Source organism: Pongo pygmaeus, chromosome 9, assembly GCF_028885625.2.
Source record: "Pongo pygmaeus isolate AG05252 chromosome 9, NHGRI_mPonPyg2-v2.0_pri, whole genome shotgun sequence".
NCBI classification, from domain to species: Eukaryota; Metazoa; Chordata; class Mammalia; order Primates; family Hominidae; genus Pongo; species Pongo pygmaeus.
In genome coordinates this window covers 32,380,587-32,404,997 of record NC_072382.2, presented here as the reverse complement: position 1 = coordinate 32,404,997, position 24,411 = coordinate 32,380,587, and the positions used below count along the sequence as shown (strand labels likewise).

At 42.3% G+C, this 24,411-nt stretch overlaps 2 protein-coding genes across 4 annotated transcripts in view; one reads left to right on the top strand and one right to left on the bottom strand.

Annotated features, from left to right (window-relative positions):
- The window catches only part of APIP (APAF1 interacting protein), a 34,165-nt gene extending 17,509 nt beyond the window's left edge, over window positions 1-16,656 (bottom strand). The window contains exons 1-2 of one of the 2 annotated variants that reach the window (XM_054438600.2): window positions 16,439-16,597; window positions 572-636 (exon numbers count right to left, since the gene is read on the bottom strand). In XM_054438600.2, coding sequence (XP_054294575.1) covers window positions 572-636; window positions 16,439-16,451 — 78 coding nt within the window. In that variant the 5' untranslated portion in view covers window positions 16,452-16,597. Of the gene's footprint in view, window positions 1-571; window positions 637-16,438 lie in introns of both variants that reach the window. The other variant, XM_054438601.2, reaches the window with a different exon arrangement.
- The window catches only part of PDHX (pyruvate dehydrogenase complex component X), a 76,809-nt gene continuing 69,005 nt past the window's right edge, over window positions 16,608-24,411 (top strand). The window contains exon 1 of one of the 2 annotated variants that reach the window (XM_054438598.2): window positions 16,608-17,017. In XM_054438598.2, coding sequence (XP_054294573.1) covers window positions 16,858-17,017 — 160 coding nt within the window. In that variant the 5' untranslated portion in view covers window positions 16,608-16,857. The remainder of the gene's footprint in view (window positions 17,018-24,411) is intronic. The other variant, XM_063671006.1, reaches the window with a different exon arrangement.

The window sequence follows — 24,411 nt, the reverse complement described above, 5'->3', positions numbered from 1 at the left end:
TGCCCCCACTGTTTTCTTCTCCACCCTGGGTCATATATAGAAAGGAAGGAGACTAAAAGGACACTTTTATTCTCACTTCTCTTTCTAAATGGGTAACAGATCATCTTTAGCATGCAGTCCCCTGGAGTGGATTTTAAAACACTGTGACTGCTTCAACCCTGAGACTTTGAAGAAAAAGTGCCTCATAGTCTATTGCACAAGAGCATGGCCTTCTTATCATCTTGGAGACAGACAAACCTGGCCTGCTTGGTGGAGCCTTGATTTTAATATCATCCAACAGTTAGATCTTTTCTATAAACAGAAGGGCAAATAGACTGATGTCCCCTATGTATAGACTTTCTTTGCCCTGTGAAACCCAGACCTTTACAAGTTCTGCACAACTGACCCAGTTCTTTTACCAGCCATGGCAGGCAAGCCCATAGGCCTTCCCCAGAGCTAAAGCAGGTTCCAAAGGAGCAATCTGAGACAGCTATTGAATGTCCCAATCCTTCCAGTCCCCCTCCAATTGTACCATCGGCTCCTCCAGCTCCACCATTTCCAGTATATCCTATTCTCCCCATTTCACTCTTACCTCTGCAGGAAGTGCTTGATGGGAATGGTGCCATGAGGGTTCAAGTTCCCTTTTCATTACAGGACCTTAAGCAAATAAAGGGAGACTTAGGCCGATTTTCTGACAACCCAGGTAGGTATATAGACATTTTCCGAAATTTAACTCAGGTATTTGACCTCACATAGAGGGATGTTACGTTGCTGCTATGTCAGACCCTTACTGAAGCTGAAAAGCAGGAAGTTCTGCAGGCAGCAGAAAAATATGGAGATGAGCAACATGCCTCCTGTAGCAAACTGAGAAGACAAAGAGGAGATAGGGAAGGTGAGGAAGAAGTGGAAACTCCATTCCTACTAGGAAAGGAAGCAGTTCTGGTAGACAACCCTGACTGGAACCCCAGTAACTCAGGAAATGAATGGAAAAGGAAGCACCTTTAAGGTGTGTATTAGACGGCCCATGGAAAACCAGGGCCAAACCTCTCAATTACTCTAAACTGACCATGATAGACCAAAGACCAGGTGAGAATCCCACAGCCTTTATGGGAAGGCTGAGAGAGACACTAATAAAACATACCTATTTATCCCCTGATTCAATCAAGGGACAGCTCATTCTCAAGGACAAGTTTATTACACAGGTAGCTCCCAATATTAAAAGGAAACTATAAAAGCAAGCTATAGGGCCAGACAGTACCCTAGAAAACCTCCTGAGAAAGCCACTTCGGTCTTTTACAATAGGGATCAGGAGAAAACCCCATAAAAGGAAAGGAAAATACAGGAAAACAACAGAGGCTCTAGTAGCAGTGGTGCAAGCTTGCAAAGTCCAGAATCCCCAAGGTGCATCCACTAGCTGTTATCGATGTGGCAAATCAGGGCATTTTAAGAAAGAATGTCCCAGTAGCAAGACAAAGCCACCTCGACCCTGTCCAGCCTGTGACAGAGACCACTGGAGACAGATCTGCCCCCAGAGACGGAGGTCACTGGGTTCAGAACCAGTCTCACAGATGGTCCAGCAGGACTGATGGGTCCTGGGGCTCAAACCCCTAGCTCCAGCGACTCAGACTGACATTACAGCACAGGAACCTTGGGTGATTCTGGAAATCAAAGGAAGGAAGGAAGGTAGATCTCCTTCTGGATACTGGAGCCAGTCTCTCTCTTCTCCTCTAATCCAGGCCTCCCCTCTTCCCATAGTATGACTATAAGGGGCGTCTCAGGAAAAATTCTAACCTGATATTTTTCTCAACCTCTTACCTGCAGATGGGGGGACCTACTATTTACACATGCTTCTAAAATCATGGTTGAAAGTCCTGCTCCTTTATTAGGAAGAGATAGTCTAGCTTGCAAGGGGGCCAGCATCCGTACAGCCCCAGGACAAACTCTTTGTCTCCCCCGATGGAAGCTAACATTAAACTACAAGTGTGGGCAACTCAAGGAAGGATAGGTCGAGCTATAACCACTAGGCCAGTCCAGATCTATCTTAAGGATCCCACTTCTCTTCCTAACCAGAGACAGTATCCCCTGAGCCCAGAGGCTAGGAAAGGGCTAGAAGCCGTTATTAATAACCTAAAGATGCAGGGCCTCCTCAAACCCTTTAATAGCCCCTGCAACACCCCAATATTAGGAGTGCAGAACCCCAGTGGGGAATGGAGACTAGTTCAGGACCTTTGCCTCATTAATGAAGCTGTAGTTCCAATGCATCCAGTGGTACCTAATCCCTATACCCTGTTAACTCAAATACCTGAGGGAACTAAATGGTTTACAGTCCTAGATTTAAAGGATGCCTTTTTCTGCATACCATTACATCCTGATTCTCAACACCTGTTTGCCTTTGAAGCTTTCCCTCCGTCCAGACTGCCCAGTTAACATGGACGGTGCTGCCTCAGGGATTTTGAGATAGTCCTCATCTGTTTGGACAGGCACTGTCACAAGACATTTCTGAGTTCTCTCATCCTCAAGTTAGGGTCTTGCATTAGTTGATGATATTCTGCTCTGTGCCCCAACTGAAGAAGCTTCTCAGGAAGGCACCGAAGCTCTTCTCAACTTCTTAGCTAACAGAGGATAGAAGGTTTCAAAATCCAAGGCCCAGCTCTGCAAAACCTCAGTGAAGTATCTAGGATTAGTACTGTCCAAGGGGACCAGAGTATTAGGGGAAGAGAGGATTAAGCCTATTTCCTCCTTCCCTCGCCCCCAAACCCTCAAGCAACTAAGAGGATTTTGGGGCATTACAGGATTTTGTAGACTATGGATACCTGGGTATGGTGAAATAGCCCGTCCATTATATAACCTCATAAAAGAAACTCAGGGAGCTAAAACTCATCTTTCAACCTGGGAACCTGAAGCTCAAAAGGCCTTCAACCAGCTAAAGCAAGCCTTGCTCAAGGCGCCAGCCCTCAGCCTTCCTGTAGGGAAGGCCTTCAATAAAGGAAGGGAAAGGCCCTGGGAGTTTTAACATAGGCCCGAGGACCAGCTCAACAGTCAGTTACCTAAGTAAGGAACTTGATTTGGCGGCTAAAGGATGGCCAGCATGTCTCCGAGCCATTGCCTCAGTGGCTCTACTGGTCCCAGAAGCATCCAAACTAATCCTGGGAAATGATTTAACTGTTTACACCCCACATAACATGGCAGGACTACTGCACTCTACAAGGGAGCCTTTGGGCTAACAGCCAACTCCTTACATAACAGGCCCTGCTGTTAGAAGGTTCCAACATCCACTTAAAGACTTGTTCTCATCTAAATCCAGCCACCTTCTTCTCCGAGGAAACTGGGGAACCTGAGCATGATTATGAACAAGTCATAGTACAGACCTATGCAGCAAGGGAAGATACTGGGGAAACTTCCCTAGAGAACTCAGACTGGACCCTCTCCACAGATGGGAGCTCTTTTGTAGAACAAGGAATATGCATACGCAGTGGTCACTCTAAATGACGTCATCAAAAGTGCATCTCTCCCTCCAGGCACAAGTGCTCAATTAGCTGAGCTAATAGCTTTTATAAAAGCAATCAAATTAAGCAAAGGAAAGAGAGCTAACATTTACACTGACTCCAAGTATGCTTTCCTGGTTCTCCATGCTCATGCTGCCATTTGGAAGGAAAGGCATTTCCTTACCACCAATGGACCGCCTATAAAATATCACCAGGAAATTAACAGGTTCTTATCCTCTGTTTTTCTTACACAATAAATAGCAGTGATGCATTGTAAGGGACATCAAAAGGGAACAGATGAGGTAGCCGAAGGATACAGATTAGCTGATCAGGCAGCTAAATCAGTGGCAAGGAAGCCTCAAGACATCTACACACTTCACACCCCTCTAATCTGGGAAGGCTCCATAAGAGAAATTAAACCTCAGTACTCCCCTACAGAAATAGAATGGACCACTTCGTCTCAAGGGTATACCTTTTAGTCCTCAGGATGGCTACAGTCAGAGGATGGCAAACACCACTTGCCAGCTTCCAGCCAATGGAAAATCCTTAAAATCCTTCACCAAGCTTTTCACTTGGGAAAGGATAAAACTTATCAACGTGCCCAGAGATTGTTTTCAGGAGAGAACTTACCAAAAACAGTCAAGCAAGTTATTAATACCTGTGAAGTCTGTCTTAAAAATAATCCCCTGAAAAGGTGACTCCTTCCTCCTCAAACCCAAAGAACAGGAAGTTATCCAGGGGAAGACTGGCAAATAGACTTCACCCACATGTCAAAGACAAAGGGCATTCAATACCTGCTGGTATGGGTAGACACCTTCACTAACTGGGTAGAAGCATTTCCATGCCATACACAAAGAGCCTATGAGGTAATAAAAATGTTAGTTAATGAAATAACTTCCTGCTTTGGTCTACCGAAGTACCTTCAAAGTGACAATGGGCCCTCGTTTAAGGCAGCTGTCACACAAGGGGTCTCAAAAGCACTAGGCATAGAATATCATCTCCATTGTGCTTGGAGACCCCAATTCTCAGGAAAGGTGGAGAAAACTAATTATATTATCAAGAGACACCTCCGAAAATTATCCCAAGAAACTCACCTTCCTTGGGTCACTCTTCTTCCCATGGCCTTAACGAATAAGAAATACCCCTTCAGAATTAGGTCTTAGCCCTTTTGAGACGCTGTACAGATGGCCTTTTCTTACCAATGATTTTCTATTAGATTGGGAAACCTCTGAGCTAGTTAAGCATGTAACCTCTCTGGCTCAGTTCCAACAGGAAGCGACTAGCAAAAGCCCAACCCCAGGAAACTGGACCACCTCTACTTAACCCAGGAGATTTAGTACTGGTAAAGGCTCTCCCTTCTCTCTCTCCCTCCCTAAGCCCAGGCTGGAAAGGACCTTACACTGTTCTTCTTTCAAGCCCCTAGGCAATAAAAGTTACAGGAATCGACTCCTGGATACATTATATTGGAGTCAAAGCCTGGAGACCTGAGGGAGGAACCCCTGACAGCCCAGAGGAACGCCTTGAATATCAATGTAAAGAAAGAGGCAATCTAAACTGAAAATCACAAAAGATAAGTAACTGAATGAAAACTACTCATCTTAGTCTCACCCCTACCTCATCAAATACTTCTTGCCATTTCCACCTCTCCTGAGATTCGCTGCCAAATATTAGAACTTCTTTTTGATGGAAATTATTTACTATGCCACCCTTGCAGGAATTGTTTTACTCACTCTACTATTTGCAGTAGGACTATATGCTGTAGCACCCTCAGGGTAGAATATCAGACAGAGAATCTCAATTACTGTAGCATTCTGCTTAATTATTATTCTCATAGCAGGAATAACAGTTATGAAAAGGAAGTAAACATGAGCGTTTTACTATCACTCAGTCTGTTAGGACTTTTTATTGGACTTAGTAATACATCACACCCTTTAGCTCCTGCAATATCTGCCATGGTCCATTTGTACAACAAGACTAATTGTTGGGTCTGTCCTAAGTGGTTTGCTCAGTTCAGCGACGCTAAGGAAACTTACAATGACCCAGAATTCACCGTCTTAGGATTCCCTTTATTGGCTTTACCTTTACCCTTAAAGACCTAGCAGGCATAAATTAGACATGGTATGGGAGCAACACTCTGCTCCTAGTGCCGGAGAACACTCTGCCTGAAGATAAGCTTCACATCCTCAGGCTGGGACAAGACCTAGTAACAGCAAATGCCTCCCTCTGCTTTAAAAGCAGTGAGGAAGGACCATGCTTGGGAGATCTCAGATATTGTAACATCATACTTGTAATTGCTGTTAGTTCAAATATTTAGGGAGGAGAGTGCAACAAGGGTGATCTAAAAGGATCAGAAGCCCTAGTTGGGGGGCTTTCAGAATCTAGCCTCTCATTCTGGTTGGAAGCCCCAATGGGAGTGGCATGCTCTAAGTAACCACCTTGACTATATTGTAAAGAATAACAGATAGGCCTTTCCAAACATGCCCCCTCATGGAATTCCAGACCCTTGTATGATGTTTGCTAATAGTAGTGGCTTACAGATCTGTGGGCAAACTGGAGGCATCTGGACTGACAGCCCTTGCCACAGGATCATCTGAGATACTGGCCAGGGCATATTATGTCTCTAATTTTTCGAAACTCCATTTGTGAGGTGGATGCTTCTCACTTGGCATGTCAAATTCCAAATGGCATCGTAAATATTGTAAATATGGATATCCTTATCCCAAGGATGCCCCTATTATATGTAAAGAATGGAAACTTCCAAGATAACAGAAAAATCTGCCAGTGTCTCTCACAAGCCACAACTTAGAACCGTCTCTTCAAGGAACAGGGCTAATTTTTTTTTTGTGGCTCCTGGATACATTTAATCCTCCCAAGGCATTGGAAGGGAACTTGTACTATAGCAGCACTAGTTCCTGACTTATTATTTTTAAATTCTACCAAGATGGCAGCATCATCTGGAGTCATCCCTAATTGAGGCTCTTTTCTAGAGACTACACTATCTTGAATACGCCAGAGAAAGAGATCTATCATTTCTATGCCCTCATAGGAAGATTTAACTGAAAGAGCAGACTGGGGAGGGCATGCACACGACAATCCCATCTTAGAAAAACCATGAATGGGAAATTCTATAGCCAGAGGTCTAGTCTGGATTATGGGCATCCCTCTCCTTGAAAGATCAGTACTTAATATTTCTATTATGATGCAATGAGGGTGGAAGGCAACTATAGGTGCCATAGAGGCACAACAGCAATCCACAGACTCTTTCTCCTCGGTAGTAGCACAGAATAGATGGGGCTTAGACATCCTTACAGCTGAAGTAGGAGGTACCTGTGCACTTACAAATAAAACATGCTGCTTCTGGATTAACACCTCTAGTAAAGCAGAGGAAAATCTACAGCTACCTAAAGATCAAATCAAAATCATTAAGAGGCTACAAGAACATGCAGGCTTCAGCCCCGGGTGGCTACAATTCCTCTTTAATGAATTCTAGTCTTCTTTATGGAATTGGTTAGCTCCTTTATTAAGCCCCCTCTTACTTATATGTCTTGTATTAATATTTGGACCTTGCATACTCAATACTATAACTCAAATCATTTCCTCTTGCCTAGAAGCAATCAAACCAAATGGTGCTGCAAACCGAACCACACATGGACATGCCATTCTTCCAAGGACCCTTAAATCAACCCCAGGGGGAGCCCTAGCTGTTGTTCCCCACTTGATGTCCCCTTTCGGCAGGAAGTAGCCAGAAAGAGTCCTTGCCCAAAACCCCCTAACAGCAGTTAGGGTGACATCTCCTCAGGGAGGTAATATTACAGGAGTTATTAAGGAAAAACTATGTTGGTATTTCTTATATCTGTCCTTAAGAAATCTAGCCCAGCCCGAATTACCTATGCCTGTATAATTTGCTACTTCCTTATTTAGGGATATAAGTGATATTTTAATTACATCTTAAAGTACAGCTAATGGGAAGACTCCTAGTCTTCTGACCCTTAAAACCATCAATTTGCACAGCAAATAGCAAACATTACAGAAAATGGTGTTTTATTACAGGTCTCCCCTTTCTCTTTTGTCTTTTCCAGTGCTGCGGTATTACAGCAATTAGCCAGCTTCAAGCTACAGTAGTAACAATGACAAGGCAGCTGCTGTTTATACATTTTCAATCCTTGAGACCCATAAAATTAAAATTTCAAAGAGAATTATCAGTTAGCAGGCACCAACAGAGATATACTTGGTGAAAATGAAGTCATTTAAACTGTCCAGAAGAAAGTAACTACCAGAACATATATTTTAACAAGAATTGACAAGAAGGAAAGGTTCAGTTGGTATCTAGTTCTCTCCTGAGTGTCAATATTACTTTCCTACTATTGTTAGATCTGGTTTTCAGTTAAAATAATAATTTTGAAATGTGTATCTAAAGATTGATTACAATCAACTATTTATAGTAGAGGTTCCAGTGAGGAGGAAACACATTTAACAGCATTTTGTACATATCAAAATCATTAACATCTAACAAGTTTTGATTTGGTATTTAAGTTTTCCAATTTTTCAATCTAGTTATTTTAAGGAAATCAGCCTGGCTTGTCTCTGAGATACTACTCACAGCCAACAATGGCTCTAATCCCCTCCCCCATCTTTTCTTTCAACTTAAGCAAATATAGGCATATATTCCTCAGATACAGGTTTTCCTGGGAGACTCTCATACAAGTATAAAATAACATGCATGAGATCTATTAGTAACTCATCAATAAATGGGGAAACTAGTAAGATGTTACAACTGATTCAAAAGGAGAATTCAAAACATACATATATAAGTAACGAGGAATCCTGACTTAGCAAAACTGGATACTGTTCACAGGTTAACAATAAAATGAATCTCCATTGAACACAGCTTGCATTTCCATGAACAATAATCACCTGCGTTAACTGTCAGGCTTCCACAACTGAGAGTTGTAAAATAGCATAATAATAACTCCAAGATACCCAGTAAATACTCTTTTTGTTTCAAAGTCTTTCACTTATTTTCCTGACACTGGCCTCAGGAGGGGACTGAATGCAGGCACAGTAAAGATGAGTCGTACTTTCTCTCTGTCCTTGGTCTTCGTTTCGTTCTGCACACTTGTTGCACTTGTCTCTCTATGCACCTTGGTTTTCTTTACTTGAATGCCGCAGCTCTCTCTTCTACCTTCACCACACTTAAAAACCCTCCTCCTCCTTATCAGTCAAGTGTTGACTAGAAATCAGAAGACATGGAGCCTGTTTTTAGCTTTGACCCCACTAGCTGTGTGCCCTAAGGCAAGTCAGTGATACTTTCTGGGCATCAGTCTCCTTCTATTAATAATCTGGATCAGTGATCTCCAGACTTCTGAATTAACACCAGTAGTTTGTTCTATGTTGGTATTTCTTATATCTATCTTAATGAAGGATGGTGGGAGTATATGCTGGGTAGGTGAAGAGGAGAAAGTGCATTTCAGTCAGAGAGAATGCTTAGTAGCTGGAAGTGGTTATAAATTAGGTTCTGCAGGATGGAGGTAAAAGGGAGGCTGAGTCTAAAGGGTCTTCTATGCTATGCACAGGGATTTGGCCTATATTTTATGGATGACTGAAAACCACCAAAGAGTTTGAAACATAAGATATGTGATAAGAGTCTGTTTTTGAAACATTTGCACAGTGTCAGTAAACGAAAGAGGCTGAAAGGCAGTGGCCAAGAAAGCAAAAGCCCAGAAGAGCAGGGAGGCTGCTGAAAGAGTTTAAAAAGGAAGCTGGAAGGGAGGGACTGTGAAGATGCATTTGGAAGACAAATGACTTGGGGTGAGAAAACTGAAGGAGAGAAATGAAGGCTTCAAAGACTCCCAAGTGTGTGGTCAGCTGAGTAGCTAAGTGGATGATATCATTCCCTGGGATGTGGGTCAGAAATATTACCATGTGCTGAATGAACACTCTTCTAGGCCCTCAGAATTCAGCCATAAACTAGACCTGAATTCCTAGGGCCTGACCTAAAAGAATTCACACTCTGGGGAGGAGTTTTTAAAAAGTAAACAGAATACATAAATAAATTGTAAAAAGTGCCAAGCAGGAAAGAAACATGGGACTTGGAGAAAAATGGCAGGGATCAAGTTTGATTAAGGGAGTTAAGGAAGGCCTCTCTGAGCAGGTGGCATTTAATCTAGGACCTAAAAGACGTGAACTAAGCCAGTGTGTGATGAATGAATACGTGTGTGTGTGCAAGGTTTTGTGTTGAGAGAGGCAAGTACTCCAGGCAGAGGAAACAGCAGGTGTGAAGGCTCTGAAGTGAGCAAGTACTTCACAGGTAGAAGATCAGTTGGCTAGAGCAGAGTGAGGAAGTGCTGAGGGTGGCGGAAGATAAATTTGTAGGGGCCAGATGTGGAAGGGCTTGAAAGCTGATGACAACAGTCTTACCAGAAAGGAAATGATTCCTAATAGGAGACATGGGGAGAGGGAGAGAAATAATTACAGAAGGTGAGAGGGCTTGGAGATCCTGAGCTCTAGTGGAGGAACTGGGCTTCTTCCATTTCATGAAATAAGAGAGAAGCTGGGTTCACATTCCAGCAGATTGGTAGGTTTTGTGGTAGGAAGGTGAGGAAGTTCATTACCTAATGACTTCTATTGTCTTAAGTATAAACAAAGTCATCAGCTGAGAGTATGGCGACAGGGTATGTGAGGCTTGACAAGAGAATAAAAGGTATAAAATAGTCATCTTGGGGAGTGGAACACCGAACTACCAGAGAAACAAAGATGGGCTGTTGGGCAACAGTAAGTGCCGATCTGAGGTTGAAATCATGAAGCAAGGCCAGACAACAAAGTTGTGCAATATTCTCCAGCAATGTTCAGCTGCTCAATGCCAGCCCAAAGAAATGGGTGGCAGGGTTCATCCTGGCTAAAGGTTTGGCTATGACAACTCCATATGTAAATTAGGTCAACCATGACCTTAAGTAACAACTGTTTCAATAGACTGGGTGTGGAAGCAAGATCGCAGTGGGCTTCACTCACTTTCATTTAGAAGTAAATGAAACTTGGAGGCATGGAGTTCTAATGACTCTTTCAATAGTGTTGCTATAAAGAAGGGCTAGACAGGGAAAAACTGGTTAATTAAGACAGTTTTCTATTACATGCTAAGGGGTAACATTAGGAGACAGGGAGAGATTAAACATACAGGAGAGCAGAGGTCTAAGAGGTCAGCCTTTGTTGAGATAGAGAAGCCGGCATTAGAAAAACAGGAATGGGAGGAAAGGTAAAGATGCAGGTAAGTATGTAATAATATTAACAATGTAATATTAAATATGTAATAATACCACTGATAATAAGAATTGCTAATATTTCTTTATAGAGTGCTTATTTTGTGCCAGGCATTTTTCTAAAGCCTTTATATGGAATACTTTACTTTATCCTTATAACAACCCTATTGTACTAAGACAGATTAAGTAACTTGTCCAAGGCCACCAAGATAGCAAGAGGCAGAGCCAGAATTTGAACCCAGGCAGTCTGATTCTAGATTCTGGTCCTTAACGTTTACATTATACTGCATGTGGAAAGAGGAAGACATTAAGAAGTTCAAACCTAATAGCTTTCAGTTTCTTTGTGATTTTGGAGGCAAGGTCACCTTTGAAACAGGTGTGGGGTAAAGGATGAGGTGACATGGTGAGGTTCTGGAATAGCTACTTAGGTAAATGTAAAAGGAAACTCCCCAGAGGACTGTCATATGCTACTCAGAGGCCAGCTGCAGTAAGACACCAGAATATTTGTAGAGACACTAATTCATATAGTTGAATATACCCAAAAAAGTGTATGGTAAAAGGGTAGGGGTTGGGCAGAGAAGGATATGACCATGGGAATGGGATGTTAGAGTGAGTGGGAGGTAAAGATGAACAGCACTGATGAGGTCAAGGAAAAGGACAAGGTATTGGATGTACTTGTGCTGCAGAAATATCAAACAACAAATATTTGTTCAGTGTCAACATATATAGGACACTGTGATAGTTAAGGTAAAATTAAAAAATAGAAGTAGTCCCTACCTGGTTTTTCTCTGCAACTAAGCAGAGCTCCCTATAGGGTAGGGAATGGGCTCTTGGTATAGCTATACCTACCACAGTGCTTTGCTCAATAAACATTGGTTGCATTAAGATCACATCTCTTACATTAAAAAAGGTCCTGTATCAGGTTATGGTATTTTGTGGACTGCTTCAGGCTCACAGGAAGTTGTTTATTTGGTCTACACAATGCTTAGAAAGAGTCTGAGCCTAAATTTTAAAATCAAGAGATTTCATATAAAATCTGAGTTTCCAGTTTCCCTTAAAAAAGCAAAACTAAACAATGGGCCCATAATACTCCCACACAGCAAAAACGATCAGTGTCGTGTAGTGCTACCTCTTAAAACAGGGCATATGCTGGCCCTAGTATCTTCGTTTTGGTTTCCATCTGGCCAATCTAAAATGCCATATTCTCCATGAAGTCTTCCATGAGTCACTGTATGAAATGACCTTCCCCTCCCTCTATACTTGCAAAATACTTTGTCATCCCCTAATGGAACTTTGTCCTTTCCCCCCATGCCCCACTGCCCATTACTGGTATATATTAATTATAAATATGCATTTGCAACTGTGCAAGTTTCTGAAGAATAGGAACAACTTACTCATGTTTGCATTTTTCAGCCTGGACTTTAATATACGGTTTCTGAGTAAATGCTTTCTCTTTTAGGGAAACACTCCTTGACTTTTGCTGATGTTAGAAAAAATCAGTTCAAGGGCCAGTCAGTAGGGATTTAATTTCAGAGCTGTAAAACCAGGTTAGAGATTATTGTTATAAGCTGAGTCTGACCTGAAAATAATACACTTGATGCCTGAAGAAACTTTAGAATACAAGAAGAAAGTACATGAAACATAAGTCACTTGGGGACGTTACTGCAAAGGATAATAAAAATTATTGAATGGGCTACAGAGTGTTCTTTTATAATATGTGTTCAGAAAAGAGTGTCTATCAAAGACAGAATAATAAAAATACACAGATCTTGAGAGGGAAGGTTTTGGTGAGCAAGTCTTCCAAATCTTTATCTCCAATCCAGTTCTCTCTCCTAGCTTGAAAGCAATACCCAGTGTGATGGTTAATACTGAGTGTCAACTTGATTGGATTGAAGGATACGAAGTATTGATCCTAGGTGTGTCTGTGAGGGTACTGCCAAAGGAGGATTAACATTTGAGTCAGTGGGCTGGGAAAGGCAGGCCCATCCTTAATCTGGATGAGCACAATCTAATCAGCTGCCAGCGTGGCTAGAATACAAGCAGGCAGAAAAATGTGAAACGGGAGACTGGCCTAGCCTCCCCGCCTACATCTTTCTCCCGTGCTGGATGCTTCCTGACTTGAACATTGGACTCCAAATTCTTCAGCTTTGGAACTCAGACTGGCTCTCCTTGTTCCTCAGCCTGCAAACGGCCTATTGCGGGACCTTGGGTTCACGTGAGTTAATGCTTAATAAACTTCCCTTTATATATATATATTCCATTAGTTCTGTCCCTCTAGAGAACCCTGCTTAATACACTCAGTGTATAGTACCACATACTGAGGCTGTACCTCAAACTCAACATGTCCACAACACGCCCATCATAAACTGTTTCTTCCTCCTGTATTCTCTTTCTGGTGGACCACCAGGCCCCAATCACTGGATCAGAAACCTAAAAGTCATTCTTGATTTCTTTTCTCACTACACACATCTAATCAATAACCAAGACCTCCTGATTTTACTCCCTCACTCAGACTTCCAGCATCTCTTGCTTGGATGCCTGTGGCCACAGCTTCCTAGTCTGTCTCCATGCCTCTAGTCTTTTTAACTCTAGCCAGCAATCCCCAGGCTTTCTTCAGTCATCTTGCTGATTATCTCATTGCCCTTAGTTTAAAAATCTAAGATTTGCTTAACAGGCCCTTTAGGTCTGGTCCTAGTGTGTCCAGAATTGGTTCCTTCCCGTGGGCTCTTGGTCTCGCTGACTTCAAGAATGAAGCCGCAGACGCTTGCGGTGAGTGCTACAGTTCTTAAAGATGGTGTGTACGGAGTTTGTTCCTTCAGATGTTCAGATGTGTTCAGAGTTTCTTCCTTCTGGTGGGTTCGTGGTCTTGCTGACTTCAGGAGTGAAGCTGCAGACCTTCACAGTGAGTGTTAACAGCTCTTAAAGGTGGCGTGCAGGTTGTTCATTCCTCCCGGTGGGTTCATGGTCTCGCTGACTTCAGGAATGAAGCCACAGACCTTCGCAGGGAGGGTTACAGCTCATAAAGGCAGCGGTCTGGAGTTGTTGGTTCCTCCCAGTGGGTTCGTGGTCTCGCTGGCTTCAGGAGTGAAGCTGCAGACCTTCCCCGTGAGTGTTACAGCTCATAAAGGTAGTGCGGACCCAAACAGTGAGCAGCAGCAAGATTTATTGTGAAGAGCGAAAAAACAAAGCTTCCACGGCCTGGAAGGTGACCCAAGTGGGGCTGCCGCTGCTGGCTTGGGTGGCCAGCTTTTATTCCCTTATTTGGCCCCACCCACATCCTGCTGATTGGTCCATTTTACAGAAAGCTGATTGGTGGGTTTACAAACCTTTAGCTAGACACAGAGCGCTGATTGGTGCATTTACAATCCTTTAGCTAGACAGAACAGTTCTCCAAGTCCCCACTGGACCCAGAAGCCCAGCAGCTTCACCTCTCACTAGCTTTTCTCTTTAGCTTCATCTCAAGTCTCTGGCCCCTACTTTATGTTCCAGAACACCAAACTTAATATGGGAACACACCATGTCCATAATCAAGGATAATCCTGAGATTGTGTACATGCTACTTCCCCTACTTGGAATATCCTTACTTTCATTGTATGTGGTTATGTCTTCCTGATCCTTTAGGCCTCAGTAGATACTTTCACTTTTTCCTGAGGTATTCTCTAACCCATTCAAGTGTATGCTCCTAAACTACCTTGAACTTTCCCAACTAAGTCATATCGTCATATGTCATACTATGTCATACTGTCATACCATCTTTGTCTCTTTGCTAATTTGTCTCTTCCACTGTACAGCATGTTCTAGGGGAGAAGGAACCAGATGCAGCTTGCACTCTTAAATCCACAATGCCTGGCACACAGTAGGCGCTCACTAAATATTTGTTGAATTAAACACTTACAGTTGAACATTCCCCTTCCTTAAGGCCAAAGAGACTGTCTCTTTCAATTGCCCATGACCCCCTAAAACTACAATGAAATTTTACGACTTCTTAAAACTTTTCTTATTGCTGTTTTTATGTATTTGTGCAAAACCAGACAAATACAAATATCTAGAGGGGGTCATGTATTTAACTAGATATGCAAATCTAGTGTGAGTAGTGGAAGCTGTGGTAACCTGGCCAGCACCCTCTGTAAAGGTGGTGTTCACTAGTAACCACAATCCAGATCCCACGAAAAAATAAGGGCCCAATGTCACCATGTGTTCTGAGGTTTTAAAAGAAGCTGAAATGGTTCTGGATTTTAAAATGTCGCCTTGGCTGGGCGTGGTGGCTTACACCTGTAATCCCAGCACTTTGGGCAGCTGAGGCGGGTGGATCACCTGAGATAAGGAGTTCGAGACCAGCCTGGCCAACATGGTGAAACCCAGTCTCTACTAAAAATACAAAAATTAACTGGGCGTGGTGACACGTGCTTGTAATCCTAGCTACTTGGGAGGCTGAGGCAGGAAAATCGCTTGAACTGAGGTGGCAGAAGTTGCAGTGAGCTGAGATCACGCCACTGCACTCCAGCCTGGGCAACAAGAGCAAAACGTGTCAAAAAAAAAAAAAAAAAAAAGAAACGTTGGCTCAAATTTTTCATGCACATTGAGTGCAGCAAAAAAAACATGCTTGTCCATCAAGCTGTCTGTGGGCCATGTTTGGTTTGAGAATCCTAGTTTATTCTCGGGTCCCTTAAGGCTCTCTTTGATGCTCATTTTGATGGCATTACACTAAGGTTTACTGATTGAGTGCACGAACACTTCTCCATACACACTTGCCTAGGAACGATCTCTCTCTCATCCAATCTTGCCTATCCAGCATTCTATTTTCAGAGTCGTCTTTGCTAATTTGGGGAATTCATTTATTCAAACAAGAAAGTGGTTGACAAATGTTTAGCAATGAAATCTCCCGCGAGTTACTACTTTTTAATTAGGATTTTCAACCCTAAGAAAGATATAGATAGGAGGAATAAGATAGGGGGAATAAGGGAGCTAATTTTGAGGGGTTTCCCTGCCTCTTAGGTGGGGTTTATCATTTGTGCTGAAACTGCTTATTCGTCTAGTTCTCCAGACCCTGGGCCATTTATCTTACGTATCCCTATCTCTGAGCGCGTAGAAGGCGCTCCAAAAAACTGTTGGTTTGTGTAAATGACCGAAAACTACATGCAGCCTGAGGGTGGATTTCCCTTTGACTTCGGCTTAAGGAAGAATCGTTCCCATGATCATCCCACAATTCATCAAAACGGAGATAGGCAAGGAGCAACTGCTCAAAGGCAAAGCGCTGGCAGCCGAGGCACAGCTCCGGTTCGGCAAACGTCTCCCGAGTGCCAAACGTCTCCCCAAACGCCTAACTGGTCGTTAGGGCGCAGAAAAGAAGCTCGGGGAGCGCGGTCTTCGCCTCAGCTCCACTTCGGTGCTTCACGATTCCTCCTCCGGCCTGCCTTCCTGATAAATACCCGCTGAGGTCACCTAAACGCTCTCCTCTCTCAATTATTTGCTTCTTTCCAACGTTTGGCGCCCAGCTCTCGCCATCGGAGCGCCCCGCCCGGGACCACTGATCTCCTGGTGCCGCGCAGCCTTGCTTCCGAACGCGAAGGTCGCGGTGCGCCGGGGTAGCGAACGGCCAGGCCCGAAGCCCCGCCCCACAGCCAAACGCCCGGCCCGCGACCCCGCGCCCAGCTCCAGCCGCCGGGTCCCGTCTGGGCCTCTTCTCCTGGGAATACCGGGCACCGGTGGCCCCGCCCCTACCTGCGCGCCGCATCTCCAGGAACAACAGTCTCCCTCCCGAGCGTCACAGCCAGACATGGCCCAGACCAGGGACCCGCGAGGCCTCCAATCTCCGCACGGCTTTACGCGCGGCGCTCAGCCTGGGATGAGGCAGCGAGGCCGCAAATGCAATCAGGCGGCGCTGAGGGCAGCCCGGGGGCGGGGCAAACGAGGCGGGGTCGGGCGTCTGGTAAGGCCCCGCCGGCTGGGATATGCAGCGGCGCACTTGACTTCCCGGGAGGCATGGCCAACGTGGTTGGAGGCGGGGCTAGGAGGGCTTCAAGTCTGAGAGACCTAAAGGCACCGCGAGCGTCTGGGGGCGTGGCCAACCATGCGGGAGGCGGGGCCTTGATGCTGGACATCAGGCTGTGCTGCGGGCAGCCAGTGAGAAGGCCGTGAAGATGGCGGCCTCCTGGAGGCTGGGCTGTGATCCGCGGCTGCTGCGTTATCTTGTGGGCTTCCCTGGCCGCCGAAGCGCAGGGCTGGTGAAGGGGGCTCTTGGGTGGTCTGTAAGCCGCGGAGCTAATTGGAGATGGTTTCACAGCACGCAGTGGCTTCGGGGTGAGTGGCCGGGCTCGCTCAGCTTCTCTGTGTAGCTGAGTGATGGGCCTGGGACAGGGGCAGTTATGATTGAGAACCTGCGTCTGGGTGTGGAGGTGCGCGGCCTCCTTATTCCCTTCCCTCTTTCTCCGGGTGGGGTCCGCCGACTTGGCCTAATGCATGCTGTGAAGGGCTTTCTTGGCAGCTGGGAGAACTCGACTCTGCCGTAGGCCCCCTGGTTTGTATGGCTTTGTGACCTTGCCTTGGAATTTGGGTTATTTGTGAGGCGTGGAGAGGGTTCCCAAACTCTCCTCCCTCAGCCCCCTTTCCAGTCAAGGCTCAGGTTTCTTTAGGGTTGTCAAACGTCTCGGACGAGAAAAAGCTGCCCAAGGTTGCCGAGATTGAAAAGTCAGCGTTGGGAGTTCTTACTCATTCTCTAGGCCTCGCTCTGTTAGGAGGTGTTTTCATTGAGGCCAGTCAAGTTTTACCCCACGCCATGACTCGTGAAAAACTTAAATTTGTAAATTCCTACGGCATCACAGACAAAGGTCCAGGAGAATGTTTCAAGCAAATATTCTCTTGAAAGAGCGAACATTTAGGAGATAAATCATACCAAAAAGTTTATTATAGAAAATTGTTGTTTAGTAATGATATTGATACAGGTAACACAATTATTGCAGTATTTAACCGTATGCAAAATGGCAGGCCAGGTATTATTTTTCTTTATTTTGGGAGAGGGTTGGAGGGAGGCGTGGATGGAGAATAGGACTGACGTTTTTTAGTGTGACGTATTACCTGCCAATCATCGTTCCTGGCACTCTACAGAATGAATTTTAATTTAAATAGGTCTAGCAGACGTTGCCTTCATATTCTGAGCTACCTGAGGCTCAGAAAAGAAGAAAATCACACAAAGTCATATGGTAGGATGAGTGTATTGGGGTTCCTAAAGGTTCCGTAATGGGAACAATTTATTTCATTTTTGGTGTAATGTTTCATAACATATTCCTTGGAGCAGAGGTGCTTTAACAGTGTGTGCAGAATTCCTTCTCTTCCCTCCTCCAAGTTTGTTGAAATTAAACATTTTTACAGCTCCTAGAGATTCGGTCTGGTCTGGTGTGGGGCTCAGGAATCTGCATTTTACAAATGTTGGATGAGTTTTGATGTTTTATTTTGACATTTAATGGAATGAGCTTTGAGACTCACTGCCTTAGAAAATCGTGGAATATTAAAAGTTTAGTATTGGATATAATCTAGGAAGAGTGTTCTTAATCTTGTTTATCAAGCAGATCCTTTTGAGAATCTTTGAAAATACTACAGATTCTCTATATAGAGAAAGTACCATAAATGGTCACACACAAAAATGTGTACAGGCTCACACCTGTAATCCCAGCACTTTGGGAGGCGAGGCTGGAAGATTGCTAGAGCCCAGGAGTTGGAGACCAGCCCGGGCAACAAAGTGAGACACCCATCTCTACTTAAAAAAAAAAAAAAAAAAAAAGCCAGGTGTGCTGGCATCCCAGATCCCAGCTACTCCAGGGGCTGAGGCAGGAGGATCCGTTGAACCCAGGAGTTAGACGTTTCATTGAGCTATGATCCTGCCGTTGCACTTCAGCCTGGGAGACAGAGTGAGACCCTGTCTCGGGGAAAAAAAAAAAAAAGTATGCATAGGCCCAGTTTAATGCCTTTAGAAACTCAGTTAGGCAAGCAATCCTTATCTGCATCCTCATGATGTTTTTTTACCTATTCCCCATCCCCTAGACATATACCATGAACAACTTGTCTACCCCAGTTTGAATACCGTCTGTCAGGAAGAAGGCACGGCATCTCAAGGAAAGCCAAATTAGTTTTCTAGTGCTGCTGCAACAAATTACCAGAAATTAGTGGCTTAAAACAACACAAATTCACATCTCATAGTTCTAGAGGTCCAAAGTCCAAAATGGATGTAACTACGCTAAAATCAAGCTATTGGTAGGAGCTGCATTCTTTTCTGGAGGCTCGAGACCCCATTCCCTTAAGTTTTCCAGATTCTAGAGGCTTCTAAGATTCTTTGACTCATGGGCTTCAAAGTCAGCAATGGCTGATTCAGTCTTTATCACATTACATCACTCTTAATATTCCCCCCTGCCTTCTGCCACTTACAAGGACCCTTGTGATTACATGGGGCTCATCTGGATGATCCTGAATATTTTCCACATCTCAAGGTTGAGTAGAAACCTGAATTCCATCTTTAACCTTAATTCCTTCTTGCCATGTAACAGCATATTCATAGGTTCTGGGTATTAGGACGTGAACCTTTTGAGGCATGGCATTCTATATGTGAAGCTGTGGAAAGTATTTGGAAATACTAAGTATTTGGAAATGTTGAACTTTTTTCCTAATACCGAGCCAAAATATATCCACTTCTGACTTTCACCTACATACAGATTTTTGTTTTGCCATGCAGAAAACACGTGGCAGTCCTTGAACTATTTGTTTTACAAAGTGTGAATTTACGATGGTGTTTTTTCTCTGAGCTTGGTAGAAACTGTAGTTTTATAAAACTAAACAACTATTTGGATTACTGTAAACTATATAAATTAAGTACATTTATTGAACTGTTTCGTCTTTCACACAAATATCTTTAAAAATTTGTCAGTCAGAACTACCTTTGGAGTTTTAATTTCCTTAAGAGGTGCTGGCAGCATTTTTATGAGCTATGACATATGCCATTTTCTTAGCACTTCCTAGAATTTGTCATTCACTTCTCACATAACCTAGTAAAGTTGGCATCATCTGCATTTAGTTGGACAAAAACACCAAGGCTTAGAGAAATTGAGTCTCCTAAAGACACACAACTGTGTTAGTGAACTGAAGTGCATGTATATATTTATATACATATATTAATTTGTTTAACAAATCTTTAATTTGTATCATTTTCTCAACAGATTTATTGAGAATGCAGAGACTATCTTTTTCACCACTTATATTATTGAAGAATGAGTGAAGAAATTAGCATCTATTAGGTGCCAGGCACATGGTAGCCTGCTTGGGAAGTAGTGGCCAGCTGAATCAAACAGATTCTCAGTATTTGCCACATGGCACATTTAATCATACTTAGCTCCTGGACGTGCCATCCAAAATTCTATATAGGGCTGATCCTTAAGGTATTTATAGTCTCTTTGGGAACATAAACAATAAAGGTATGATTTCAATAGTGTATACAGTAAGCTCAGAGGGGGTAAGTTTGAAATGATCAGGAAATAATATATAAGGCAGCTTCTTAGAGGAAGAGGTGACAGCCCTTACAGGCTGAAGGAACAGCAGAAACAAAGACCCAGAGACCAGAGTGATCGTTATATAATTGACACAGCATCTGTAAACAGTTTTTCAACCTACCCTAGACAGTTAACTTCAGAGAGTTTAAATAGTGGTCCTTTCAAAGTAGGTAGCATGATTTGGAATATAATTGGTTAAGATGTTAATTAATAATATTGGTTTTAAGTTGTCTCTGAAGAATAACATGTTGAATTTAAAATAACCTGTGAATAGAAAAATAACTGAGGTTCAATCTTGGCGATTTGCCTAGTATATAATTATAGGCCATGCATAGTATAGATGTTGAATAAACATATCTAAGGAAGCTAATAATCTAGGAAGTTATAAAAGAACGCTAGAGCCTACAGTAGGATTCCAAGTTGGCAGCCAGGGAACTGACCCACATTGTTTTAGCAGAAAAACTTATGGCAAAATTTTAAAATCAGGAGACTTTACAGAAAAATCTAGATTTTTGTTCTCTCTTTAAAATTGATAGTTAAATCCTATGTGGTGACAATTATCTAACACTGAGTAATGATTGTTCTTTTTAGGTAGGAAATTGCTTCCTACTTTGTCACTATGCCCCCTACTCTGTATTACATCTTAGCAAGGCTGAATGTCCCTTGGTATTTGCATCACCTCTAGTTGTCACTTTTTTTTCTTGTACCCTTATCTCTACAGAAAGCAGAAGACAAAAGACCAAGAAAAATGGGAGAAATAAGATATTGTGTATATGTGTAAAGGAGGAAAATGCTTATCCATTTAATATGAAAATGAAGGATGTCAGAATCTAAAGAAAAAACCTGAAGATGCTGGTCCTCTTCTCTCACCTGCCTGTTTTTTGTAGGCATCTGAGTTTTTGACAGCAGTGCTATAACAAGAAGAGAGGGAACTTCTTTGATAGAGTTAATGGTATGGTATTTCTGCCAAAACACGGATACTCTTTTAGGCCTGGTTCTTATTAAGTGCTTATACACTGAGAAGATTGATACTCTCCTTCGAATTCTCTGTGGAAACAGAAACATGTAGAATAGCTCTAGTAAAAGTAGGATTTATTAAAAGGATAGAACATCACTTATAAAATGCTGCAGGGCCATGGGGAAACCATAATTATTCCATCTATTTCTTCTAGGGCTCCTATTGTTTGTCTTCTTTCTCTTATTTACTTTGTTTTCCTGTGCAGACTTGCGATTATCAGTCTGTTTACTCCTGGCTTTTCTTTCTCAGTGTCAGCTTGCCTTGCCTCAATGGTGATTCAGGCCTTTATGCACAATGCGCTGTCAGTTTAGTTTAAGTGCTCACCATCATTTCTGTAATCTCCTTTCAAATTCCTTGAATAGAGAAACTGACTGACCCATTGTAGACCAGTTGTGCTGTAGGGCATGCAAGGCTGATTCTTTCGAAGGCTACGATTTGGACATTTTCTTTAAGAAAGTAGTTGAGAATCAATGATTGACATTTCTGTTGTTATGACCATCTGACTAAAATAGGCCAGTAATGCAGTAGTCCTTTATTTTAATTGTTTCTGCGCTAAGTAATGACCAAGCAAAGTGTATCATCTAAGCAAAGCACATCTAGGCTACTCAGCTAAGATGTTTGCCCATCCAAAGAAAATAGGACAGGGGTAAATGAGATCTTACTACAGGCAGCAACAGGAGGACTAAGAAGATTTAGATGATCAGGAAACACTTTGTATATGTTTACTTTGTTTTAAAGGATTTTATTCTGTCTATGAAAGCAGGGTATTAGAAGTAGCCATCACATACTGAGCTCTCACTATATTTGCATTACTTCTAACCATCATAAAAACCCTGCAAAGGTTTGCCAGGTTTCACAGGAGAAGAAATAGACTCAGAGAGGTTTTAGCATTTAACCCAAGGTTAGTGGATAAGTGGATGACCACTTTGGAACTGTGCATGTGATGACATTCAGAGGAAGAAAAGAGGACCTTTCTTCTTGGATGTCTTTTTTGCAGAACAAGAAACATCTTCTGTTACCACAGCAGAATTTTCTTATATTGTATTGACCAGAATTGGGTCGTATGCCCTTTCTTAAGCTAGCCACTGGCTTGACTTCACTGTGTAAAAAATGGATAGACTTTGGCTAATCAAGGGGATGGGTGTGGAATCACTAACTCTGAGTACATATGCACAAGAAAAATATATTGCTGAACAAAGTTGAGCTTCTACCAGCAAGAAAGAAATTTGGGGAGTAGGTTTGGGAATAATAAGTAGCATTTGTTGAGCGCTTACTATATACTATGCACCCTTGTAAGCACTTTACATGAATCAGCACATTGAATACTCACAACTAATACTATACTCTGGTAGATAGTTCAAGTTTCAACCCAGATCTGACACCAATGCCTGTTTCCTTAACCATAGTCTACCTCAGTATCAAGTGATAGCTTGATTATAGATTTCAGCAGAACAGTGTCAGCATGCTGACGTTTTAAAGTTCACCATGTGTACATCCTAAATGAACATTTTTGCTTTTTTTAAAAAAATGAAATCAGACATAGTAATAACTGCATTGTAGACTAGCATTTCTGTGACAGCCTATCATTTTAGAACAATTAAGGACACCAAAATTCTTGACTACGTATAAGGGTGGCAGGACTATTTAAGAGAGTTAGAGTATATATTGACTTCTCCTATCTGTAAATTTCTAAGGTGATGTACTCTTAAATATACCTTCTTATTGTTGTCTTGAGCTTAATTTGCGTTTTACAACAAAATGTGTAAGTTCCCAAAGTATCGTGTGTGTGTGTGTGTGTGTGTGTGTGTATGTATATATGTATTCTTTTGCTAGGCTATAAATGGAATGGTAATTTCTTTTTGCTCTTCTCCCAAGATGGCGAAGTAAAGTGAGATTCATGTAGAATTTTAACTTTATAGTTTAATACCAAGAAGGCCAGTATTCCAAGCTGAAATCTCTTCTAAAATGTTTGGTTTATTTCATTCAAAGGAAATGCATTCTACACCATGTGCTATCTAAAAATTCTGGCTAACCTCTTTTCTAATGTGCCATTGGATACTAAGTAGAAGTATAATAATATAGAATCAGCAGATTCTATAAACAAGATGGGATATATGGTGATTCATTTTTTTGGTAGGCAGTACATTTACTATAGCTAGTGATCTGCTTGATATCTTTCTGTTACTGTATAAATCAAGGACTTTATTCTATTATATGAAACATTCCTAGGGAAAAATTAGGATCAGCAAATGTATAATTCAGGAGAGATTGCTTGGGAATCTATTAGCCCTGGTTTTTGGAGGGGAACAAATCTGTTAAAAAACTATAAAAGCTATACCACTAACTTCTTCAGGGAAGTGCATACATACACAATTTTATATATAATTCTGAGTCCAGAGGACTCAGATCTCCCTGTAATTTGTCCATAAATACCACCTAGTCTAGAGACTATTTCCATCAACATTTTGGTCATTTCCTAGCTGTTTTTTGGATAATAGCCATCCTAATGGATATTAAGTAATACTAGTACAGATTTTTTTGTTGTTGTTTTCCAGTCTTCTTCAGGTAGAATCTCAGCTCTCATAATTCTTTGATGGTCTAATGGCATTTTTATCTACTACTGTCTAGTACCTGTGTATTTATCTTCTCATCTAAATTGTAATCCTTTTGAGGTCGAGAATCTGGTTTGGTCTAGGGCTAGGATAACAAGTGTTCAGTAGGCATTTGTTGAATGCCTGATTTGGCTTTTAGCTTTGGAAGTGAATAGTATGAGCACTGAAGGTAAAACATTTGCTGATGATTTTAATGAGAGCTTGGTTTTCAAGTATGAAATGTAGTTGGAATAGAGATCAAGAATTAGTGTACTTTAGTCGTGAGAACACTGCTGAATTAGGTAAAGGAGAGAGTAAAAAGGGAACCTTCAAGTTTAGGCTGGGAAAGTGAAAGGAACCTGTGAATGCATCTGTCATTACTCCAAGAAGGAACTGTGATGTTCTACAATATTGTGACATCTTACAATATTATAGGATATTGTGATACATCTACCCAGCTATCTGGATGCCTCCAGAATATACCCTCTTAATTATTTCTATACTGCCCATCAAAAATAAATAGCTAACATTTTTGAGAGTTATTCTTTGCCA